The sequence below is a fragment of the Dermochelys coriacea genome, chromosome 7, assembly GCF_009764565.3.
Source record: "Dermochelys coriacea isolate rDerCor1 chromosome 7, rDerCor1.pri.v4, whole genome shotgun sequence".
Lineage (NCBI taxonomy): Eukaryota > Metazoa > Chordata > Testudines > Dermochelyidae > Dermochelys > Dermochelys coriacea.
This window is the reverse complement of record NC_050074.1, coordinates 91,753,892-91,779,314: the sequence shown is the minus strand read 5'-3', so window position 1 is coordinate 91,779,314 and position 25,423 is coordinate 91,753,892. Positions and strand designations below refer to the sequence as shown.

At 38.4% G+C, this 25,423-nt stretch overlaps 1 protein-coding gene and 1 pseudogene across 7 annotated transcripts in view; both read right to left on the bottom strand.

Moving 5' to 3' along the window:
- Positions 1-417: 417 nt before the first annotated feature.
- Positions 418-13,225, bottom strand: LOC119858906 (annotated as a pseudogene).
- A 194-nt stretch (positions 13,226-13,419) lies between these two features.
- Positions 13,420-25,423, bottom strand: part of LOC119858904 (lysosomal acid lipase/cholesteryl ester hydrolase-like) — a 41,117-nt gene continuing 29,113 nt past the window's right edge. For 5 of the 7 annotated variants that reach the window (XR_006282482.1, XR_006282479.1, XR_006282478.1 and 2 more), the window contains 10 exons: positions 25,292-25,405; positions 24,925-25,042; positions 19,875-20,073; positions 18,954-19,063; positions 17,668-17,804; positions 16,372-16,518; positions 16,155-16,226; positions 15,071-15,139; positions 14,303-14,642; positions 13,422-14,095 (listed from right to left, as the gene is read on the bottom strand). Coding sequence is in view for 1 of the 7 variants with exons in the window: in XM_043517982.1 (XP_043373917.1) it covers positions 14,409-14,642; positions 15,071-15,139; positions 16,155-16,226; positions 16,372-16,518; positions 17,668-17,804; positions 18,954-19,063; positions 19,875-20,073; positions 24,925-25,042; positions 25,292-25,405 (1,200 nt within the window). In the remaining 6 variants the exon portion in view is untranslated. Of the gene's footprint in view, positions 14,096-14,197; positions 14,643-15,070; positions 15,140-16,154; positions 16,227-16,371; positions 16,519-17,667; positions 17,805-18,953; positions 19,064-19,874; positions 20,074-24,924; positions 25,043-25,291; positions 25,406-25,423 lie in introns of those variants that run through there. The other 2 variants (XR_006282481.1, XM_043517982.1) reach the window with 2 other exon arrangements.

Sequence of the window (25,423 nt, the reverse complement as noted above, 5' to 3'; positions counted from 1 at the left end):
GATTGAAGTGTTCTCCGACTGGTTTTTGAATGTTCTAATGATATACTTTATTTCTAAAACTTGGCAGATTAGAAAAACAAAAGATTTATATTTACAATGCATATGCATTATATATTGCAACTCAATATTTCCCTTCTTTGGATACATTTGTGCTGCTCCCCTAATACTGAAGTTCATTAAAGAGAATTTTATTAAAGTAAAGTAAATTCATCAAGTATAGATTGTTACATATAAGAGTTTTGTAATTCATTAAAAACCAAATTAGACAGATATCAACAGAAATTAATATAATCCTTGATCCCAAAGCCACATTTTTAAGTATTCTTTCTCATCAAGTTGAGGATTTCATTATATACGTGCTCAGGTGCATTGAGGCCCCAGATGAAATCCAGGTGGTTCCAGTCAGGAATCACCTTGTGGTAAACCAGATTAGTGACTTGTGGGAGCAAAAAGGCAACATCCGTAGGGTCAGCAAGCCAGTCATTTCCACCACTCCACATCGCAGTTGGGACTTGCATGTCTGTCACGTTGTATAAGGGTGGAATATCCCTTAAAAAAAAAGATTTCACAAAAGAAAACAAGTTTGGATTGGAATGCAATGAACAATCAGTTGCACATCACTAGAAGACTGTTTTAAACAAAGAACTTTATAATGATTTATGGTAGTTCTTGAAAGAGAAAATAATTCAAATTAAACATGATGTGTAATAATTGTAACTTAAATATCACAATTTTGATGACAATAGAGAGAGAGCTTAAAATGAGTTCTCTCACACGAGTTTCATCAATTTCTGGCTCTGAAAGAATGCATTCTTATTCAATGTGTTGCAGAATTTTAATGACCTCAGAAGTTACACCTAAGCCTTACACTGAAACCTCCACTATCGCAGTCTGCTGCCACATATAGAGGACATTTTCAAAGGAACAATCACACAGCAGGTGAGAGACTTCAGGATACTCAGACAAGATAAAAACAAAACAAAAAAGAAACCAAAAAACTCAGGATCTCTTCTGTTTCCTTCTCACAAGCCTGGTTTTGTACCTAGAGTTTCTGAACCTGAGAGCTTATTTACATGGAGCAATAATGCAGATGTTCAGAGTGTGATTTCTAAAGTGAACTAACGTGTTGCTCATTAATAAGTCCACGTACACCCTGCTGGTGTGAGCTAAAAGTTCCCTAGTGCACTGAGTTCACACCAGCAGGATCTACGTGGACCAATTAATCTGTTACTTGTTAACATGCTTTATAAATCACACCTGCGTAGTCCACTTTACTGCTCCACGTAGATAAGTCTTCTTTACATTTTACCTGAACACCTCTTTTCCTCTCATCTTATGACTGTAAAATGTTTGGAAGTAAGGATGAGATATTCAAGTAAGATGTAAATAAAGTATCTAGAGGGCTACATTGATTCATCACCACAATATTTTTCCATCTGATGAGTCTTCAGAGCACAACCGCTGAGCTTCCAGGCAACGTCTCGACTGCGTTTCTTCCAGTTAAAAATTCAGCTCTCTCTGAGGAGGTGCTATGCCTCTTGCTAGCGGAAGCCAAAGACTTGCTTTTGAGTCTTTTCATGCTTCAAATATCCTACACCTCCTCGCAGCCCCCAATGACCCAGCAGACAAAACTCGAATTCCTCCAACGGACTGGTCTCCTTTCTGACTGGAGGTTTTAGCAATAATATAATGGTATTAGCAACGACTTCATTTATATTTCTGTACTCTATCCAAACTAGAATTTAAAGTAGGATTGAGGACAATGAGTGTTGTGGACCACAAGTTTCAACTTTCCAGATATTTTCATTTGAATTTTCAACCAGGAAATTGGGATGCATCATTTTTGTAACTGAGTTTCCTAGTTCTTTTAAAGAAACCAACAGTAATTGATCAGACAAGAACACAACAGATTTTATATTTGAGATTAGAGATTCAAATTGGATGGAAAAGAAAGAAAATTCCAACTAGTTTTTTTCTGCTTTGAAATAAATTAGACCTTATTTTAAAATATGCTTTATTATAACCATAGGCACAGAGATACAAATGTATACTGGTGACTTACTACATAAATATTTTGTGTGTGTGTGTGTTTTTTTTAAATAGAGGACAGTAAATTCAGTGGAATTTCTCTGGATTTATATTGGTATAAATGTGAACATAATTTGTCCCCTAAATATGGAATTTTTTTTTAAAGTATAGCTTTTGCTTGGCTACCACAGCTTTTGCTGTCAGATGGGATAGTATGATGCCCACTCTTTTTTACAGTTTTTAAGTGAAAATATTAAAATGTTTTCACATTAGAATTACCTTACCTGATCATAGTGGACTTTGTTAGATGGTATTCCCCAGTCATAAGCTTTCAGATTACCACTTTTAATGGCCTAGAGTAAAAATTAAAATAAAATATACATGTTTTAACTAAAACAAGGAAAAAAATTATTTCTGAATTTGCACCCGCAAAGTTAGCCTTTGAAACTAGCTACTGCAGAGGTTTGCATAATTTAGTTCAAACTGGATTCTCCAGGGTCCAACAAAGAAAGGATTTTAGGATAAATAAACTGGGATTAGATTGACTCAGGACCTTCTCCCTGATGCAACAAATGAACAGGATCACTGGCCTATGGAAGGCCTGAATCCTTAGGGGAGGGTTGGAAGGACTTGGCCTATTGAGGTCACGGAAGACAGAGTGCTTGTTCTGAGCTTAAACTGTGATGAACTTGTGACCACAAGGAATCCCCTGGGTGGGGGTTGAAGAACTACTCCTGCAGAATCCACATTAGGGTGATGTCTGTTGAGTTTATTAGCATGCATGTAGGTTCTTTTATTGTTTTAACAAGTTTTCTGTGTAGTGTTTTTAACTTAAGACTAAAGTAGGCTTGCATAGGAAGTGCTATGTGGTACCTTCTAACTCTAGTAATTATACCTGTTAACCGTTTCTGAAGAGAAAGCAAGCAGGTGTCCTTGGGCAATCTGCCTCTGATGGGAATAACATAGTGAAGGCAGGGAACTGTACAGTCTGGACATGCCCAGGTCAGAAGGGATTGACAATGTGGATTTCCACTCCAGAAAGCCAATGGCTGGAGAGCTAGAAGCCTAAGAATGGGTGCTCTTGCTGGACCACTGAGGAGGAATACAGGTGCTGCTGCCCTGAACTGAGACAATGGCATGTCTTCTCTACCATTTCTTTATAGAGACCAAAAAAGGATATTTTGTTGATTATATTTCCATGTTTCCTGGGTGGGGACTGGCACAGAGTACTAACTTGCAAGCTAATTTGTACATTATGCAGGGAAAAAAGAAACTAGCAGTGCTGCCCTGTGAGGTTGCTCTGTATTTAGCTATGTTCATGCCTCTGTCAAGTTCTCTGCTTGCAGAATATACTAAGCCACATATATTAAGGGTAGACACAAGTATGATTAAGGGATGATTAGTTCTTTCAATGTGGCCATGCCAGCTTGATTGATAAATTGTTGGGACTGAGAATAAATTATGACAATAGAATAGGAGACTGGCACTAAATCAATTTTTAAACATCATATACAATTGTTACATAACGATTGCAAGGCACTTTATATTTCAGAAGTTCTGCCTGTTTCCAGTGAATCATGTTTTGTACAGAGGTTCCAGCTGGGGCATGTATTATATACACATATATTCGGCTCTGAAAGGAAACATTTATATTTCATAACAAGTTTCATCTCAGGAATGGATCTACTTCTTTATCACAAATCAATGCTGGCAATTCCAAGGATAAATCTGTTTTGCAAAAAATATCTGAGGAACAATTGTAGTTTAGACGTACCATATTTAAGTTCTTCTCATTGAATCCACATAGCTCAAACATGAGGTTGCCACAAAACTCTGATAATATGCCCTGGCTGCAAAATTCAGCAGCAAACAAGTCAGCAAAAAAATTTTGTTGTATGAATTTTTACGCCAACTACAGTCTGTAAAATTACAAAGATTCATATTTAATAAAATTACAGATATTGGAGATAACCTGCCCTTCCCTCTATCTGCCAGTCATAGAATGTCTCCTACAGTATATTCAAGTTCTGTGTTCAATACACATTTAAATAACTCAGGTGATTAGGAAGTGGAAGACTATTCACCATTCCAATTGTCCTCACACTTAAGAATTTTTCCTTCAGATTTTCTAAGCCTTAATTATTACCTTCTACTTACACCTCTTGGATAGACTTAAGTAATTCCTCTCCCTCCTTGGTATTTACAACTTTCAGATACAGCCAAACTACCACACTATCCTCCGTCTTTTGGCCAAGCTACAGGAGCATAGGCATTACTATACCAGATCAGACCTCTGGTTCAACCAATACAATTACTGGTCTCTGCAGTACCACATACTTCAGAGGGAGATACTAGAATCATGGAACAACACGCCTGAAGCAATAAGGCGAAAATCCCTTGTTTTGTACCTTACCATATATAGCTGGATGTACTCATTAATGCCTAATCCTCCTTTGAACCCTGCTAAGCTTTTTCCTTTTAGAGTTTTAGATTTGTTGCCCTTCAGTTTTACTGAATGCTACCCTTTTCTTGTATTAGGAGAAGGGGTAAGTGGCAATGCTTTGTTATAACAATAACATTTTCTATTTTATAAACCTCTCATGTCTCCTTTTATTCATACACTCTCTGAATAGTCCAAGATTTTTTCATTCCCCCATGACTCTGAAGTCTGCCCATCCCTCTAATTGGTTTCCTAATTCTGCTATAATATACTTTGCGGGTAAATTTTTGCACAGTAAACACAGATTATGGATTAAGATATGTGACTAGTTTTAACATTTGTGCAAATTACACAGTAAAATCTCTGGAAATTCTAGAATGTCTCACTTCATTTTAACTATTCTGTCCTAATGGGTTTTAGAATCCCCACCAAAAAGTCCAACTAACTTTGGTTAATAGATATTCTGTCTTAAAAAAAATCACCTACCTTGATCACTGCATCGGGAAGTAATGCAAGCTTTGTCAACAGGCTCTGGGCATATTTAAGTGTAGCTATAGGAGCTAAGGAAAAATACATTTTGATTCTTTGAGCCAGCTGGGGCATGGTTGAAAATGCTATGAAAGCTGAAAATGAAGAGAGAGATTTACAAGTTACTATTGCAAGGAGTTCAAGCACAATGTTTAGATTTTGTGAAAACTATTTTACAAACTGTAAGGAGAACAGAAATGTTGAGAATTTTTAAAGGGTCAATTGAAAACACAGGCTGTTTATAATGTAAACATTCCCTAGCTACATTTGCAGTCTACACATTGCAAAAACCCCCAGTGAAGTATGAAGATAAGATGTCTTTCAGATGAAAGTAACTTGAACGGAATTTAGTGCCTTTGCCTTGCTTAATATAACATTGTTTTTGAACAAAGTTTTGCTGGCTTGTAAATAAATAGTGTCCTGTGTGCACACTTCAAGTTTTCCTTAAAGTGTGATTATAGTTAGAAAAACAACTGTCAGAATGGCACCTACTCAGATATCCTTCCTTGGTATTGCCAGGCCCAGATTTACTTATCTGAGCAAAAGAAATAAGCATTTATTACTCATTAGCACTGCAGAAACCAAATAACTATCGTGACGCTGAGTGGGCTGCTACTGTGGTTCATGTATCAACAGAATTGTTATCTGAATTTCTATGTTCCTGTCCACCCTAGGATAAAATGGTTTATTTTACTATGTGGCAGCTACTATGAAATTCTAAACCTAGAGAAGACAGGGCAATGGTATTTTAAAATGTAATCTGCTTGTGGACATGTATTGTTAAAACGTGATCTAACACTTTCTTTCTAATGTGGACAAGCCCAAGAGCACAATCTGCACTTCATGGTGTACACCTTAATTTCACCTTAACCACACACTCCAGCTGGATCAGTGTTATTGGTGATGGTGATGTGCAAGTCAAAAAACAGAACGTGGCATTCAGGTGACACAGCTACCAGAACGTGATATTGCCCTAAAAAGTTCCCCTCTGGTCACATGTGATATCTCCAGCACAGCGGAAATTGTGTGTGTGTGTGTGTGTGGGAGAGGGGAGGTGGAAGAGATCTAGACTTCAAAGGACAGACAGTTCAATTGTTAACAACAGACACTGCATTCCCCTCAACTTACCTGTTGTGGTGCCTTCTGAATGTCCAACATAATACAGTTTCTCTTGTCCAGTTTTCTACACAATAAAATCTATCACAGCTGGATGGTCGTATTTAGCCATTTCATCATAGCTATAAAAGGAAGGTGATCGTCTTTATGTCAGCTGTGTAATTATCTGCATTTGAACACCAAAAGCCTTAGAACTGAAAAACAGTCATAGCACTACAAGTTTCTCCATATTATTCCCCCCAAGCACCTCAAATGTTTTTAGTCCCCTCTGCACTGGGCCAGGAACTGACATAAGGAACTATATTTAAACTCTGTTCCAGCTACACCAATCAATATAGATCATAGGCACTAACTGCGTTTAAAATAAGAACACATTGTTTTATAGATACCAAACTTGTATTTTGCAACTGCAGCTGTTTTTAGTACCAGGGTTGCAGAGTTGTGCAGAACTGTTTTACTCCTTTCGTAAATTCACACAATACAGTCAGTTATTTGACTTAATGGATTTATCATGTACCACAATAATTTTAGTGTTCATCCCCAGAGAACTCCAAATACTGTATCAACAGAGAAAGACAATAAGACCTACATGTTTGTGTGTATCCACTAATTCTGGAGGTGCAGTCTGACATCTCAAAGCCTGATTTTTTTAGATGCTTAGCAACTACAACTCCAATTGACTTGAATGGAGCTGGAGATTTCAACTCCTCTGAAAATCCAGCTATAAATTGTGAAATTAGAAATTAGTGTTTTGGCTTACTTCTTACTTTAATCAGGACAATGGATTCCCAGCATCACTTTACAAAACAAAATAAATTGGTCACGTCATAGTTTCCCCCAAAACTACAAATTTATTTAAACATAAGCTTTTGTCGAAAGCTTATGCTCAAATAAATTTGTTAGTCTCTAAGGTGCCATAGTACTCCTTTTCTTTTTGCGAATACAGACTAACACGGCTGCTACTCTGAAACCCAAAACTACAGGCTACCTGAAAGCCCAGAATTCCTCTTGGTGCACTGAAAGGTTGATGTGTTGTCTGGACCAAGTGTTCCCTCTGCTATTTCCTATCCAAACATCATAGCCAGCATCTGCTAGAATGAAGCCCATCTGTTTGTGGCCAGATTAATGATCCAACTGGTACCATCTGCAAGTAAACCATGCTGCAGAAACACAACAGGCTTCAGACCTGAAAGAAAGAGAGAGACACCAAATATTCCACATAAGCAAAACTTCTGTGATACTGATAATGAAACAACACTCATGCTTCATAGTCAAATTCCTAAATCCAGCATTAACCTCTGGAGAGAGATTTGTTGAATTGCCAAGGACTGTATTTTAAAGGATTTTAATTTAAAAAGACATATGTCCTTACAGTAGGAAGACTGCATAGACCCCTTTCATTTTTTGTGCAAGTGGGTCTAAACCCAAGAAAAGTGTCAGGGGAAAATGGTGTTTCTCAAATGCATCACTAATAAATATAGAAATCTTTAGAGAAGATTTAAGAGAAAGGCTTATTATTACCATAGTTACATGTAAACAGAGAGTTTCAGGATTAGTCCTATTGTACTTGATTTTCAAATGATTTGATTTTGATATGTAGTTTAGGCTCCAAGCAGTACCTGTCTGGTTGTATCTTAGGTTAGTGAGCATCACTCCGATTATTGGATCCAGGATTTTGTTGTCTATTGGAGAGAATGCAAGCAATTGGGCTCCGTTTCCTCCGGTACTCCACACCTGTTCCCACAATATCTGTATCTCACTGCGTTAGTTTCTCTTGCTCTCCCCCACACTCACGTTTATTCCCCATTCAGTAGCTTCTGATAACATTTGGTTTTAAGTGTCATGTAGTGAGTGTCAATGCACCATATACCACTGTATTTCAGATCATTTCCTTTTCAGAGTCATTACTTTTGTCCCACTCCCTGCAGCACTCATATATATGCACAGTTCTGTGTAAGTGACCTAGAATAGTATCTCAGTTGTGAACATTCGTCCCAAAGAGCTGATATCTGGAGTACACTAGTAGGTAAAGGAGCCTTCCCTTCCACATCAGTAAAACTAGCAGCTCAAGACCAGAAGGGGAATCACTTAATGTCTTGCTGCAGAAAAAGTGGTTCCAGGGACCAAAAGGGTTTGAATGGCTAGGAGGGGATACCACTATCAAAGAGCATTTCTAGCCTTCACCAGAGTCTTGACTAAGTTCACCACCAAACTCTCAGTTTCCTTCTCCTCCAAACCAAATAACCACTCACTCCTGCTCTGAAACCTACCAGCCACAGTCTTCCACCACCAGAGGCCCATCTCTCTCCCCTTCCTTTCCATAAATTGATGCGATAGAAACATTTCACCAGCCCTGGTACTCCAACAAGCAGTTTAAAGATGACAACATAGCTCATGTCCTTAGCATACATATGGTCTACTATATACAATTAAAGCTCTGCCGATCTAACAGCCAAAAGGTCTATTTACAACTGAGGCTAGTTAAATGATTTCTTTACAAAATTAATACAGCTGGCACAAAAAGGTATTCCATTTTGCAGAGGATTTCAGTATTTTGAAATATCGTTTCATTCCAATTTGGAACAAATCCCCAAAATTTCAGATTTATCCACAAAAGGAAATGGAGTCCTGGCTTCAGAGCAGTCCACCTGGTAGGCTGCCCTGGAGCTGTGTGCCCTGGAAACCTGGGCTTCAGAAGAGCCAAGGTGGACAAGGGGACAGGAAATTAAGCATGTGTCCATTGGAAACCTACCTCCCAGGCAGGGTTCTGAAACCTGGCTGGTTTCCAGAGGATCTTCATTAAAATTGAACCATCTCCATGTCACCCAGTCAGCAAATTCTGACAAAAAACTTGCATCTGCACTGACTCAAAATTAAGTGTGCAAAAAATAGATTGATAGAAGGAGAAGCTTTATTCTACTTCACAAGAAACCATCTCTGAAGAGCACTATGAAGAAGATGAACAGTGGATGCCAAGGAAGAGATCGGTTTTCACATTACATAGGCAAACGTTAAACTAAAACAATAACCAAAATTTACACAGCATTCAGACAAACGTATGAAGCTTTTATATGAATGATGTTCATATGTGTTTATAATAATACTGATGGCTTAGTGGTTTATATCTGAAATGAATACAGAAAATTTGGAAAATCTGTTAGGTTTTTGCTTACTCCAAATGACTTATTTTCAGACTTATAAATGACAATTAGGAGTTAGTCAAAATCATCATAAATTTGGGAGACTGCACAAAGAAAAATTGACAGCAAACCCAATACCAGTCTCACTGGAGGGATAACAGCAGTTTACAAAAACACAGTATCATCATGAATTAAATATACTTTATCTATTACTTCTACAGTTACTGTCGCCCCATACTGTAAAGGTTCCCTGAACAGCAACAAAGCCTACAGACCGATGGTCTCTGTTTTAGATTTGTGGCTGGTGCATCTTTTGAACAAGAGACAATGTTGCTCAAGGCAGAACAATTCACTTAGACCTCAACATTTAGATTGCAGCAGTGGCACTTTAGTCATCCTAGCCTCTTTTTCACACCCATAAAGTTTCATACTACCGGGACTCAGTTTTCCCATCCACACAGGCAAAAGCCTTTCATCACATCAGCCTTCAGTTTTTGCTAACTCCCTCTTTTCCCTGACTTCTACGTAGTGCTCCCACTTTTCCTCTTGTCCACCACCCAGTACTCCTTCCCTTGTCCTTTGACTTTTAGGAGACCTTTACCTGCATCTTTATTCTCCCTGATTCTCATATACACTTCACGGTCCTTGAGCAACTTTTAGAGTGCTTCTCTACAGCATTTTCTGCCACCTACCATAAAGACAATTTGCACTGCTGATGTGTTCTCTAAGGGGACTAAGAGTGGAAAGCAGGGTGTGGGCATGTTTAAGGGTCTTTGCAGGGACATTGTTTAACTCCTGCAATGGAAAAGTCCATCTGTAGCTTCAGCATATCTGGAGGCCAGGACTGGAATGTCACATGCAGGAAAACTAGCATTCAGGTAACTCGGGGTAACTCTCCTCCATTCTGCACAAAAATATCACACATCCCTGCAGAGCAGACAGAATGCTTGCTGAAATGCTTAGGAAGAACATAGCATAAGGGATGGAAATACAAGATGGTTCAGTTGATGTATAAGGAACTTTTGTTCATTGTCATGGTCAGTGACATGGATATGAAATGAAGACTAGTATGTCTGTCAGCAAACACATTCAAAAACTTCTAGGCTTAATTTTTATAACCACAAATCCTTTCTTCCATGCATATTATAGAAATTAAAATTTATATTATACACCACAAACATCCTCATAAAACTAAAACTACAGAGAAAAATACTGGCTCCCTGTAACAATAGTAGAACTCCATCTTTAGATTTGCAGAATTTGCTAAGACCCCTGAAAACCTCCTGTATGTATTGCTGTAATCTAGGTCATATTTAAGACAGAGAGGAATTTAAGGTTACAACAAGTTTCCTATTTAATACAGACATAAATTTTACCTGTGTTGTCAGCATTTACTTTCCCATGAGGAATTCTGTTAACACTAAGGATATAGCCATCTGCTGTCACAACATCATGCTCTTCACTAGGGTATCCCCTGTATAGAATTATTTCACTCTGTAGGAAGAAAAAAAATCAAAGGCTTTGGTCTCAGGCTGCCAACAGGTTTTCATTTTTTGAAGGCTTTCCTAGGCCATGTATTTACTATTGGGGGTTTTACTGGACGTAGTTTCTGGTGGGATATTTTCAAGGAATCTGAACGGTGAGGCATTATCTATTATAGCCTCTGTCAGTTTATTCCACCAAATAAGGTGCATTAATAATGTATTTTTCATTGTTTCTCAGAGACTCCCTCCGACCCAACTCTCTCTTTAAAACATTACTTACAATATTCATATACATTTCAGGATTGTCATTTGACCTGCTGTCAGAGAGTCCTTGCATCAAAACAATTCCATGAATCAAACATGGTAGAGCTACAGAATGCCACATCTTGGGTCAGCCTAGAATAATACGTTTCATATTAGTGCTATCTGAATCATGCTTAACTCCTCCAAGCAGAATGTGTCCTCACCAGTTAAGACCAAGTAGCTTAATGTTCCATATAGTCTGCCTAAGAAAACAAGTTATATTGGGCCTGCAAAACTCAGGAACTATGCTACGTATTCTCAAACACCATCTTGTCCATCAACACATAACTTTTATAAGCTGAAAACTGCAGGACTGAGTCCTGCTTATTTTACTGGTCATCATATACTATGTTGGGCACAAAATATTCAACCTGGGCTATGTGAAGTTCTAGGCTGCCTGATTATGCTGTATTTGGTCTCAGTCCTATAAAACAGTAGTACCACACACAGTGTCGGAGACTCAGTAGATGTGGTGTAAAGAGCCATAATTACTTTATATCTTAATATCCTGTTCATTACAGATACTACAGATGGGTCTGAGATGTGAAGTTCGGATTCAAAATTAATCAGTCAAAATTAATGGTTCAACCCATTAAGGAAATAGGAGTTAGGTGCAGAGCTTCGATCAATTTTTCCAGGGAAAGAAAGAAACATTTTCCATTCCCTTCTAATTAAGCCAATTCCTTCAGCAAAGAAGAAAATAACCAACAATGCAATTTAGAAAGACAGATCTCCATTGCAATCTCTTCTGTATTGTCCTTTCCATCTTTCTTCTCTTCTTCCTGGGGAGCAACCTGTTCCTCCAGCAGTTCTTTGTAAATTATCCACATCTTCATAGGAATTAAATCATTTATCTGCCTTTTCTGGAGCATTAACTAATCTAGCTTTTTCACCATTTAGGATCTTTTTTGGCTGGAAACCATAGTGCAAAAAACTTGAATTCTTTCTCCTGGAGATGTTGGTTTACATTAACAAACTAGAATGTCTACCATTGAGACTCTATTTCTACATCCGTAGTTGTAAGCTGATTACTTTGAAATATTCTTACCAAATATAGTCTAAGTCTCTAGCAAGCCTCAGATCTTCACCTGGGTGCTGGAGACAAAAAGCTCTCTTATAAGTAGTGGGGGCCTGCTCTCAACAGGGTTTGAAGTGCAAACTGCAATGTGCCCTATCGCTAAATCAAATCCTGTATCTTCAATTGCAATGATATGCAAGTCAGAAGGAAGTTAACATGCTGTTCTCCTGGCTCCCTTTTAAGGATTTTAGTCACTCCTTCATTTGATTCAAGTTAGATCTGCCAGTGGGCAGGCTCTCTTATTTTACATTAGTGGGCAGTATTTCAACTTCTTTGTGCACTTTTGGGATCCTTCAGGCTACCCATTCTCTGCTCCTCTTCAGTGAGCCTCTCTTCAAAACCATCTATGATAGTCTAAAGGATTTGAGGATGGCTCGTAAAGCTATGACATGTTCAAAGAGATATTCTTTATCACCTCTTGGTACTCTTTGAAAAATGTGTTTTTAATTTCCGCCCCCCCATCTCTTCCATGCATTATTAGCTACAGAGTTTGCCAGCAGCAAACACTATAAACTAATTTAAAATTAAAAAAAATTAATATTATAGCCATCCTTAAGATGCTTTTGATATTGAAGAGAGTTTTTTCTATTTAAAGTATTTTCTACTCCGAGACTTCATGTAAGCAATAGTAAACAATATAACTAAGACTGAAATGTAGCTTCTAACCCTTGCTAACTCTCAGAAACATTTGTTTTCTGCTAGAATTTGTTTTAGAATTGAGAAACACCATTTTTAGTTCTCTATGTATGTACATGGCAATGGGACGAGAGAAATGCTCTCAGACTCCTATGCATGCACAAATGTGCTGATTGCTTTAAAAGGCGGATATAGTTTTGTTCAAATTTAGCAGGTCTCTTAGGCTTTAATAAGCAAGATTTAAGACACTTTATCTTTAAAACTACTGAATAAGTTATTTAAAGTTTTTGACTAATGAGAATCAGGATGCAGAGTCTCAAATTGTTCACAGTTTAAACAATAATCAGAAAGATTCTACTTTTGATTTTGCAGTCTGTTTTGGGTGTTTTGATAAAGTAAAAAACTTATGTCTTTGAATTAAGTTTTTGGCAAAAAAACCTAATATTGATTCAATGTTAATATCAGCTACATGTTAATAGTGCGTCTCTTTTCTCACTGAATTGAGCATTAGCTATTAGAATATTGTAATCTTTTCATTAGCTTGCTATTTATCATTCAAGATTGTTCTATCAGATTCTTCCTTTCTGATCTTCTAATTATGAAACAAAAGAAAGAATACATTTCTGAATTTGAACATTTAAAGAACTTTACTTTTATTGAATTCAAAAGCTATGTAAATAGAGATGATAGATTACAATTACAGAGATTTTTAGTTAATGGCACACGTCAGCTAATACGTATATAGAACAATCTCCTCCTAATAGCCTTTTTCTACTACTTTCTTCTTCAAGGGGTCAATAAAAAGACATGCTTACTGGATCTCTTCATGGTCTGTATTGATAATCACTGGGATTAGTGCAGAATGACTTTTGGTCACGTGACAGAAGTATTGACCCTGATCCTAGGTGGCTGACTGGGACCATGAAATAAAATCTGGCCCAGATCCTCAGCTGCATTAAAATCAGCATAGCTCCAGTGACAAAGGAATTACATGTTTAAAAAGTAATTAACAACTTGGGTGCTTTTCTGAATTTGCATGTGTGATTGCGTGTCTAGTTTAGCCACATGTATCAGTTGTGCCCCATGCATTCAATTCACCTTACAGAAACGGTCATTCAGACACCAGCTAAGAAAATCATCTTGGAAGCAGATCTATCCTCCTATTCATGATGTATTTAATTTACGACACATACTTTAGAAAGCAGAAGACTTAAAACTTGTGTGTGGTGCTTTTAAAATGTACGTTGCTAGTTGAATTACTTTCTTTGGATATGTATGTGGAGCTGACCTAATATTTAAGATCATTAAAGAGAATCTTATTAAAGTAAATATAGTGAATATAATGACAGATTTCAGAGTAGCAGCCGTGTTAGTCTGTATTCGCAGAAAGAAAAGGAGTACTTGTGGCACCTACCTTAGAGACTAACAAATTTATTTGAGCATAATGCATCCGATGAAGTGAGCTGTAGCTCATGAAAGCTTATGCTCAAATAAATTTGTTAGTCTCTAAGGTGCCACAAGTACTCCTTTTCTTTTTATAGTGAATATAGACCATTATGTTTTGTATGCAAACAGTTTTGTAGTTCACTAAAAATCAAGAAAAACAGATATCAATAGAAATTAATCAAATCTTAGATTCTACAGCTACATTATTTTCACGGGTTTTTTCTCATCAAGTCAAGGATTTCATTATACATGCGCTCAGGTGCATCCAGGCCCCAGATGAAATCCAAATGGTTCCAGTCAGGAATCACCTTGTGGTAAACCAGATCAGTGACTTGTGGGAACAGAAGGGCAACATCCTTAGGGTCAGCGAGCCAGTCATTTCCACCACTCCACATTGCAGTTGGGACTTTCATGCGCTTCACATTATATAAGGGAGGAGTATCCTTTAAAAAAAGGGGGTTTATAAAAGAAAAAAAAAGTTTCATGTCACTAGAGGATTATTTAAAACAAAGAACAACTTTATAATGGATTTATTGTCATTCTGGAAAGGATAGCACTGAGGACAAGGGAGTTGTGAATCAGAAGTTTTGAATTTCCCTGACGTTCGTATTTGAATTTTCAACCAGGAAATTCATTGCATCATTTTTGGAGCTAAGTTTTCCTAATTTCTTTAAAGAAACAGTAAGAGAACAGAAACATAATTTAATATGCAAGGTTAGACATTCCAACTGGAAGAAAAGACCAACTAAGTGATTCTATTTTGATATAAATTTTGAAAATGGTTCCTAACCTTTGCTATCTCCCCCTCCCCTTTTTTTTAAAAAAAAAAAACAACAGAAAGACAAATATTTCCCCATTTGGAGAGGTTTACCTGATTATAGTGCAAACGGTTGAACCAGATTCCCCAGTCATAGGCTTTTAGTTTACCAGTTTTAATTGCCTAGAGTACAAGATTAAAATCAAATGTATATATATTTTAGTAAATATAACTGTGATCATTGTGAGGAAAAGATAGGTTCATTACTTCATACATTTACAGATTTTTCACATGTAGAGGCTAATAATTCTCTCTGTCTTAAAAACCTTACAGGGTGAAATACAGGGAGACAGCAGCTGAAGGAAAACTGGGTTGTCATACGTATCCTGAGGTAACTGGAGTGCACGTAGCAGAGCAAGTCTGGTGCATCTAAACAGATATATGGCCACAAGTGGAAAGTATTAAAAATATATGGTTACACCATGTTTACTCTGCTATATCTATCTATAATTTAAATAGCATGACAGAAAAATATTGATATTTTGTTTGCTGCATTCTCATGTATTCTGGGCATGGTTTGGTAGTCAATATCAATTTGCAAGATAATTAACATCTTACTCAAGGAAAAAAACCTAAGGCTTTGTCTACACTTTGTCCATGGTAAATCGACCTAAATTACGCTAGTCCAGCTATGTGAATAACGTAACTGGAGTAGATATAGCTTAGGTTGACTTATTGCAGTGTCCACACCACGTTGTGTCAACAGGAGACACTCCCCCATTGACTTATCTTACTCTTCTCATTCCGGTGGAGTACCAAGTCAACTGGAGAGTGCTCTGCTGCTAATTTAGCAGGTCTTCACCAGACCTGCTAAATTTACCCCCGCTGCATCGATCACAGCAGTGTCGATCTCCAGTAAGTGTAGGAATTCCTATAAGTGCTGCCCTATAAGATTTCTTGCATTTAAGGTATTTTCATGACACTGCCAAAGGTCTGTTTTGCAAAATATACTATGGTAGGCCATTAAGGGAGAATTAATTTTTTTGATGAGGCAATGCTGTCTGGATTGATAATTTATTCTGAATGACAACATTTCCTGACAGAATAGTATGGGAGACTGACCATAAATTAATTTTCAAATACAATGTATAATTTTTACATTATGATTGAAGGGCACTTTATGTTTCAGAAATTCTACCTGTTTCCAATGAATCATATTTTGTACAGATGTTCCCGCTGGGGCATGTGCTGTATACACATGTACTCGGCTCTGAAAAGAAACATTTAAATTTCACAAGAAGTTTCATTCAGGAAGTGGCTCCATTTATTTATCACAAATCAATGCAGACAATTTCAAGGATAAATTGGTCTTTCAAACAAACAAACAAACAAAACACACCCTGATTTATACATACCATATTTAAGTTCTTCTCATTAAATCCACACAGCACAAACAGGATATTACCACAAATCTCTGATAATCTCATATGGCTGCAAAATTCAACAGCAACCACCTCACCAAAGTAAGTATGGGGTAAGAAATCTTTATTCCCAAAAAAAATCTGTAAAATTACAAAGATTTATATTTATTACAATTACAGATATTGGCGACGAAATCTTCCCTTCCCTTATTAACGCTAAACTCAGATGTAATATACGGGACGTTTTATGTTCAATGTATATTTAAATAACTCAGGTGAGGATAGTTCCACCACCTGGAAGACAACACCTTATTCCAAAAGTTTCACTGTTAAGATCTTGATTACTATTTTCTAATCTTTAATTAATTCTTCCTAGTTTTACTCTTTGGATACTCCTAAATAATTCCTCTCCTTCTTTGGTATTTGCAACCTTCAGGGCCTACTAAACTATTGCATGGTCTCTTGGCAAAAGTTATTGGCATTACTGTGCCAGATCAAGCTAGTGGTCCAACTAGTCCAGTTACTGCTCTCTGCAGTAACACATGCTCCAAAGGAAAATACTAAAATCCTCATAATGGGGAATCATGCCAGTGGGGGAAGTAACTTCCAAACTCATGGCAGCTCATGCTCAGTTTATACCCTGAAGCAATAAGATACCCTTATTTTGTATTCTACCTAGTATAGCTGGATACCCTCATTACCCATAGAAATGTCTAACCCTCCTTTGAATCCTTCTAAGCTTCTTCCTGTTAGAGTTTTAGATTTGTTCCCCTTCAGTTTTATGGAATGCTGACTTTTTCTTGTATTAGGAAAAAGGGTAAGGCAATGCTTTTTACCACCTCTATACCATTTACTATTTTATACACCTCTCATGTCTCCCTTTAATTCATACACTCTCTGAATAATCCAAGATTTTTTCACTCTCCCATGAAAGAGAAGTCTGCGCATGCCTCTAATCCTTTTCTAACATACTTTAAGGGTAAATTTTGGCACCGTAAACACAGATTATGGACTAATATACATAACTAGCTTTGACACTGGTGCAGATTGCACACTAAAAATCGCTGGATATTCTACAAAAAGAAAAGGAGTACTTGTGGCACCTTAGAGACTAACAAATTTATTAGAGCATAAGCTTTCGTGAGCTACAGCTCACTTCATCGAATGCATTTGGTGGAAAAAACAGAGGGGAGATTGATATTCTACAGTGTCTCAACTCATTTTAGAATCCCCACCAAAAGGTCCTACTAACTTTGGCCAATAGATATTCTGTGTGAAGAAATTGCATACCTTGATAATTGAATTGGGAAGTAATGCAAGCTTTGTCAATGGGGATTTGGCATATTTCATTGTGACTACAGGAGCTAAGGCAAAATACATTTTGATTCTTTGAGCCAGCAGGGGCATGGTTGAAAATGCTATGAAAGCTGAAAATGAAGAAAGATATACAAGTTACTATTGTGGAGTTCAGGCACAATGTTTAGTTTTTGTAAAAACTATTTTACAACTGCAATGAGAACAGAAGTGTTGAGAATTTTCAAAGGGTCAATTGAAAACAGAGGCTGTTGATAATATAAACATTCTCTAGCTGCATTTATGGCCCACACTTTGACGTGCCGTGCTAGGTCACAATTTTCAAAAGACTCAAGTACTAGGAAGTTCCCATTGAAGTTTGAGGATGAGATGACATTTGCAGTCTGAAACTTTCTTTCAGGTGAACTTAACTGGAATTTAGTGCCTTTGCTTAGCTTAATGAAATGCTGTGTTAAAACAAGGTTTTGACTATTTGAAAGTAGAGTCCTGAGTGTGCATGTCAGATTTTCCATAAAGTGTGATTATACTCAGAAACACAACTGTCAGAATGGCACATCCCTACTCAGATGTCCTTCCTCTGATTTACTTATGTGAGCAAATGAAGTAAGAATTTATTACTCTGATTAGCACTGCAGAACCCAAATAACTACTGTAATGCGGAATGGGGTCCTACCGTGGTTCATACATTAAAAGAATTGTTAACTGAATTTCTCCGAGTCCACCCTAGTATAAAATGGGTTTTTTTTCCTATATGGCAGCTACTGTGCAATTCTGAACCCTAGAGAAAACAGGGCAGTGGTGCTTTACAATGTTAGTTGGCCAAGGTGAACCACAGGTGTTGAAATACAATGTTCCTGCTCTCTGTTAGGATTTTATAATGTGCTAGTTGAAACATGTTAACTCACGTTCTAGCAATACACTTTCTTCCTAAAGTGGACAGGCCCAAGATAAAAATCTGTACTTCATGGTGTGCACCTTAACTACACACTCCAGTTGCATCCAGGTTATGGAATGATTATGTGTAAGTCTGAAAAGAACAGAACATGACTTTCAGAGCAACAGACAGAGCAACCAGGACATGACATTGCCCTAAAAATTCTTTTCTAGATGCCTGTGGTATTTGCAGCAGAAACAAAGAGAATTGGAAACAGGGTGTATGTAGGTATGGGAGGTGGATGTGTGGCAAAGGAGAGAAGAGATCTAGCTTATAATGGACAGTTATTTCCATATTTAAACGATACACCGTATTCCCCTTAACTTACCTACAGTGGTGCCTTGTGAATGGCCAACATAATACAACTGCTCTTGTCCAGTTTTCTGCACAATAAAATTAATCACTGCTGGTAGGTCATATTTAGCAAGTTCATCAAAGCTACAAAAGGAAAAAGTACCATCTTTAAGTGTAATAGAATTAGGTGTCTACTTTTAAACACAAAATGTCTTTGAACCATAGAATAGGCATAGCACATGTACTGCAAGCCTCTCCATATTGTTCCCCCAACGTGCCTCTAATGTTTATAGCTCCATCCACACTGGGCCAGAAACTGAGGTAAGAAATCATGTTTAAACCCTTTTCCACTGTATCAGTCAGACTGATTCACTGGTCCAAACTGTGTTTAAAGAAAAACAAACAAAAATTTGTTGTTTGAGATACAGCTTTCTCATATCCATGTTAGCTGCAACTATGTTTAAACAGAGTCTCTAATGGCAATCTCTGACAGTGACTGTCAGATACTGTAGCAAGGCTTTTGAACTTTTTTGTCCTTTGGTAAGTTCAAGTTAAAAAGGCATTTGATTTCATTTAATTTATCCTGTCCTCATAATAAATTTAGTAATTCCAAGAGAACTCCAAGCATGATACAGAGAAATAGATAATAAACCTTCATATTTATGTGTGTCTCCACTAATTCTGGGGGTGTAGTCTGACGTATCAATTGCCTGATTTTCTGAGATGCTTACCATCTACAACTGCAACTGACTTGAACAGAACTGGATGTGTTCAACACCTCTGAAAAAATCCAGGTGTAACTGTCAAATTGGGCATTCAAAATTACTGGACACATTTTAGTGTTTTAGACTAATTCTTTATTAGTTTTGCACTGAAGTAGTGAAAGCTTTCATAACATCACTTTATAAAACAAAATAAATTGATCACATCATTTTTTTCCCAAATTACAGTCTACCTGAAAGCCCAGAATTTCTTTTGGTGCACTGAAAGGGTTACGTGTCGTCTAGACCAGGTATTCCCTCTGCTGTTTCCTATCCAAACATCATAGCCTGCATCTGCCAGTATGAAGCCCAGGCTGTTATTGGGCAAATTGGTAATCCAGGTGCTGCCATCTGTAAGTAAACCATGCTGCAGAAACACAACAGGCTTTGGACCTGAAAGAGACAGACAGACACATGCTGCATATTCCACACAACCAAAACTTCTGTGACATGGATAATAAAATGACACTCATGCCCCAACAGCCAAACTCCTAACTCCAACACCCAGTTCTAGCTGTAGAGGGATTAAGTTGAATCGCCAGAGACACTAATGTGGAATTCCTTAAAGACACTTCTTAAAACAGGAAAACTACATAGAAGTATTCTCTCACTTGTACTACTGGGTGTTAAACAAAGAACAATTTTATGGAAAAAACTGCGTTTCTCAAATGCTATCACTACTGAATATGGAAAATATGGGAGAAGATTTAAGGGAATGGCTTATAATTACCATGGCTAATGCATACTAAAGGTGTACTTCAATATTAGTCCTATTATATTGATTGTCAGAAAACAGATTTGTTGTGTAGTTCAGGCTCTAAGCAGTACATGCCTAGAAAGATGTATCAGGTTAGCGAGTTTCATCCTGATTACTGGATCTACAGCCTCTCTCAGCCTCTTCAAATAGTCCACACTAATTCCCATAATAACTGTATCTTGATGAGGCAGTTCCTCATGATCTCCTCCCACCATCATGTGGCTATGTTCGTTCCCCTCCTAATCATTGCTACAATACCGTGAATCCCGAAGTGGGGTCCCCGGACTTCTGCGGGTCTGACGTGGGCTCTGCTGAGGTCTGTCCCTGGAGGGCCAGCACACACTGGAACAGCGTTCCAGCTCTTTTTCCATGTAGGGTATGCCATTTTGTTCTCAAAATGGCATCCTCTGCACAGCATACCCTCTGACGCACTGGGCATGCCAGGTCATGCTGGAGGGGGCGTTCCGGTTATACCAGAAATTAAAGGGGTCCAGGACACTTAGTAAGATGCCGAAGAGTTCATTGGGGGAAAAAGTTTGGGAACTATTGTTATAATATTAACTGGTTTTGGTTTTTTTTAAGTGTCATAAGTCAATGCCAGAAAACCTTATACCACTGCATTTCAGACCTTTTTCCTTAAAGAGCCCTGACATGAACCCTTTTCACTGTACTTACACCCATAGACACTATAATTAGAATTCCAGTTTGATCTATGTTGTAATCACTTGACCTGGGGACCTGGTGTCCAGAGTACACTGGCAGGTATAGGAGCCTTCCTTGTCCCCTCCTCAAAACAACTAGCAGCTCAAGCCCAGCAAGGAAATGACTGTGTTTTACTGCACAGGAAGCGGTGCCAGAGAACAGAGATTTGAACTGCTTGAAGGGGATACTGCTACCTAAGAGTTTTTCTTGCTTTCATCGAATATCAGAGTTGGAAGGGACCTCAGGAGGTCATCTTAGTCCAACCCCCTGCTCAAAAGTAGGACCAATCCCCATTTTTGGCCCCAGATCCCTAAATGGCCCCCTCAAGGACTGAACTCACAACCCTGGGTTTAGCAGGCCAAGGCTCAAACCCCCGAGCTATCCCTCTCCCCATTCTTTCACTAGGATCTTGACCAAGCTGGAACTAGTACCACTCACCTTCCTGCCTTTGAACCTACTGTCTTTCCACAGTTGCCCACCTCTCCTTCTTCCCCATCCCTAACATCATTGCAACAGTTTGTGGAAACATTTAACCACCCCATGGCACTCCAACAAAGCAGTTAAAATAGACAACATAACTCAAGTTCCCAGGAGAGCCCTGCAGTTCCACAGATACAGATTTCTATCCACAGACAAATTCGTATCCACGCAGGGCTCTAGTCACGGAACATTTTTTGTGAGGGGGGTTGGAGTCGGAGTGGGGTCGGTCCCATACTGGTAAGAGTCAAAAATCTACTTGTATCACTGGTGTTGATGGCCCATTAAGGGCACTCAGCGCTCACAATAGGCCATTGAAGAAACTCATCCCACCCAGTAGGTCTTCCGGCAGATCCCTCAGACAGCAAGAAGCTGATGGCAAACCATGCAAGGACATGCGATTTGCTCATGTTACCCTGGACTCCATCTTGGGCCAGTAATTTTCCATACAAATGGGCATTGGACTTTATTTGGGATAGTGAATTTCCATGCACATAGAGGATATAAATTGTAGTTGGAATATCTTCATTCTGTCTTCATTTCCTGCTTCATTTCTCCAGACTGGATTTCTATCAAGGAAGCTTTGAACAAGGACTAATGATTCCCATCTGTTTGGGTGATTTCAGAGAGGCTTTTTACAAGTTAGCAGAACATTCCACCACTACTACAAACCTGACATAAATGATTGCCAAGTGCTTATATGTATACAATCTATTAACCATTTTAACTCTCTTTTCTGTTCTTAACAGATCTTTAGTTAGTTTACTAAGGATTGGCTGACAGTGTGGTTTTCGGGTAAGACTGAGATACATATTGACCTGGGGTAAGTGTCTGATCTCTTGGGAATGGAAGAACCTCACATATGGGGAAATGTATTTTCAGTAACCACTCAGCCTATGAGATCAATTTGTCTGGATGGGAACCAAGGGCTGGAATGCCGAAAGGGGACTGTGTTTGACTTCTTGTTAACCAGTGTGGTGATACAGAAGTTCTTTGTTACTTGTTTGGTGAATCTAATTACAGAATAAGTCATCAGTGTTTGGAGGACTGTCTGCCCCATTTCTTGGGGTCTGCCCTAAGCATGGCATTCTCAGTGTGGCCCATCCCGAGCACCCAGTCATGAAGGGTTTTCACATTACATAGGCAAATGTTAAATAACAACCACCAAAACTTGCACTGAATTCAGACACTGTTCTGAAGCTTTTATACGACTGATAGATTGTTGAAACCCATCATAGACTTTCTGTACTTCTTCCCCATCCCCTTGTCATTGCTGATCATCACTTCAATAACAACCTCATTTCCAATCCAATAGCTCCCCCTGATGGATTCATTTAGCCATGCCATCACTCAGTGTACAATGGAAAAAACAACAAAACCCCAAAAAACAAATACGCATTGGTAACATTCATTTATTTAGATTTTAAAATATAAAGAGATGCTCATCCATGGCACTAGATGCCCTATCATCATCATCAACACGACAAATAAATTCACAGCAGTATTAAATAATCACTTTATACTAACTCAACAGACACCTACTAAGACTGCTTTACATCTTGATCATCTTAGCTGTGCACCATACCCTTTTCTATCAGCCCTGCACAGTGACACTTCCCAGGCTCTAAAGATTTTCCCTTAAGTACATGCTGAGAGGCAAAGCAAAAAAAACAAAAAACAAAAACAAACAAACAAACAAAAAAAACCCACACAACTCCTCCAGGCTGGTGGTCTCTGTTTTAGGTTTGTGGTTGGTGATTCTTATGGATAAGCAATAACGTTGCTCTCGGCAGGACAGCTGATTTAGATCTCAAAAACTGGATTGCAGCAGTGGCACTCTAGTCATCCTGGCTTCTTTTTCATGCCCAACATGGTTTATACTAACAAGACTCAGTTTTCCATACCCACAGGCAGAAATCTTTAACCTCTCCTGCCTTCAGTTTGTCTGTCAATTTTGTTTACTCCCTCCCCATCATCTCTCCATTCCTCATTTTGCTTATATTTTTCCTCTTCCCTCCAACTTCCTCTCTCCTCACTTCCCTCCCCATTCAGTACTCCTTCCTTTGTCCTCTCACTATGCTGAAATCCTCACCTGCATCTTTAGTCTCAGTTCCTCAAATACCCTTCGCTGTCCTCTTGTGACCTTTAAAGTGCACTTCACTGCAGAATTTTTTCCCCATTTTTATACAGTTAGCACTGTTTAGCTATACTCTAGGGATTAGCAGGGAGGAAGCAGACTACCCGGGCATTTGTACACTTTGCAAGGACAGGGCTTAACCTCTACAAGGTTGCTTTCAGATGCAGAGTGGATAGGCTTAGTTTAGAATAAGATGCAAACATTACATATAAAGACTCTTGTTCTCTTGAGCATTTTCATATTAATTTGTTTGAGACGCTGCATTTGGTTATTTGTAGTCTTCAAAAAAGCAACAGTTGAGAGGAATCTCTTATTCCAAAAGACTTCCCGTTAGACAACCATACAGCCCACCTATAGTCAAATGGCAATATAAATATTGATTTTTCCCATAATAAAAAAGTTTTGGTTTATAAATTTTAAAGAAGCAAGTGATCACATACTTTCAGTGTTTCAATACCGAATTTATGCAAGAGATTAGAAAGCTAACTGTAGTAAATGAGACAAGTAGTTAAACATTCAGCTATTTGTTGTACATGCTTTGGTTTAAGCCATGGAATCACATAGATAAAACAGATGACTAAGTGAGAGACTGGTTACCCATTTGAAGACTGACCGACAAAAAAACCCCAGGAAATAAGCACTTCTCTAACAAGGGCCCAGATCACCCCTCTCTGCTCCTAGGATATGGGGAAGGCTGAGATCCAGTGGGTACAAGCACAGGGATGGTGTTGGGACTATTCATTAATACTCTTTCCCCACTGTCAGTGCCCTGTGGAAGCTCCACTACTGATGCTCCAGAAGTCTTCGGGCCGAACTAGAACATAACTTTGTTCTCTGTACAACCTACTTCGCAGCCACAGGACTCTGCCAATGGCAGCATGGCTTCCATAGGACCAGTGCTGTCAGCTGGGGATCGTGGAGGTTAGGAGTAGTGCAGAGCTGTGGGGTAGAGTAGGTTGTGGGAGGAAAACCCTTTCAGGGCACTACAGGGAAGGGCCTTCTCCATAAAGCTGCCTTTACTGGATGGAAACGCCATGAAACCAAACTCATGGGATTTTCTGGGACCCCTGTAAGCCTCTTGAACATATGTCTATGATCCAAGTAAAATTCCTTCCTAACCTAACCATAAGGATACAGCAAGTGTCCTGTTTAATATGGACATCAATTTTACCTGTGTTGTCAGCACGTACTCTCCCATGAGGTATTCTGTTAACACTAAGTATGTAGCCATCCACTGTCACAACATCATACTCTTCACTGGGGTATCCCCAGTGGGTGATGATCTCACTCTGCAGGAAGAAAAATCAAAGGCTTTTGTCTTTGAAAACCTGTTGGCAGTCTGTTTTTAAAGGCTTTCCTAGGCCATGTATTCACTCAGGATTTTAACTGGAATCCTAGTTCAAGGAATACTGAACTGTGGGCCATTATCTATTGTAGGCTCTGTTAGTTTAATCCACAGATTTGCACATTTAATTACTAGCAATGTACATTTCAGTGTTTCACAGAGATTTTCCCCCACCCTTCGGCACTTTACTTACAATATTCATAAATGTTTCAGGATCTAAAGGTGTGTTATCGACAACAAGTCCTTGGACTGATATAGTTCCATGGATCAAACATGTCACAACTACAGCCAACCACATCTTGGGTCTCTTTGGAAAAAAAAGAAA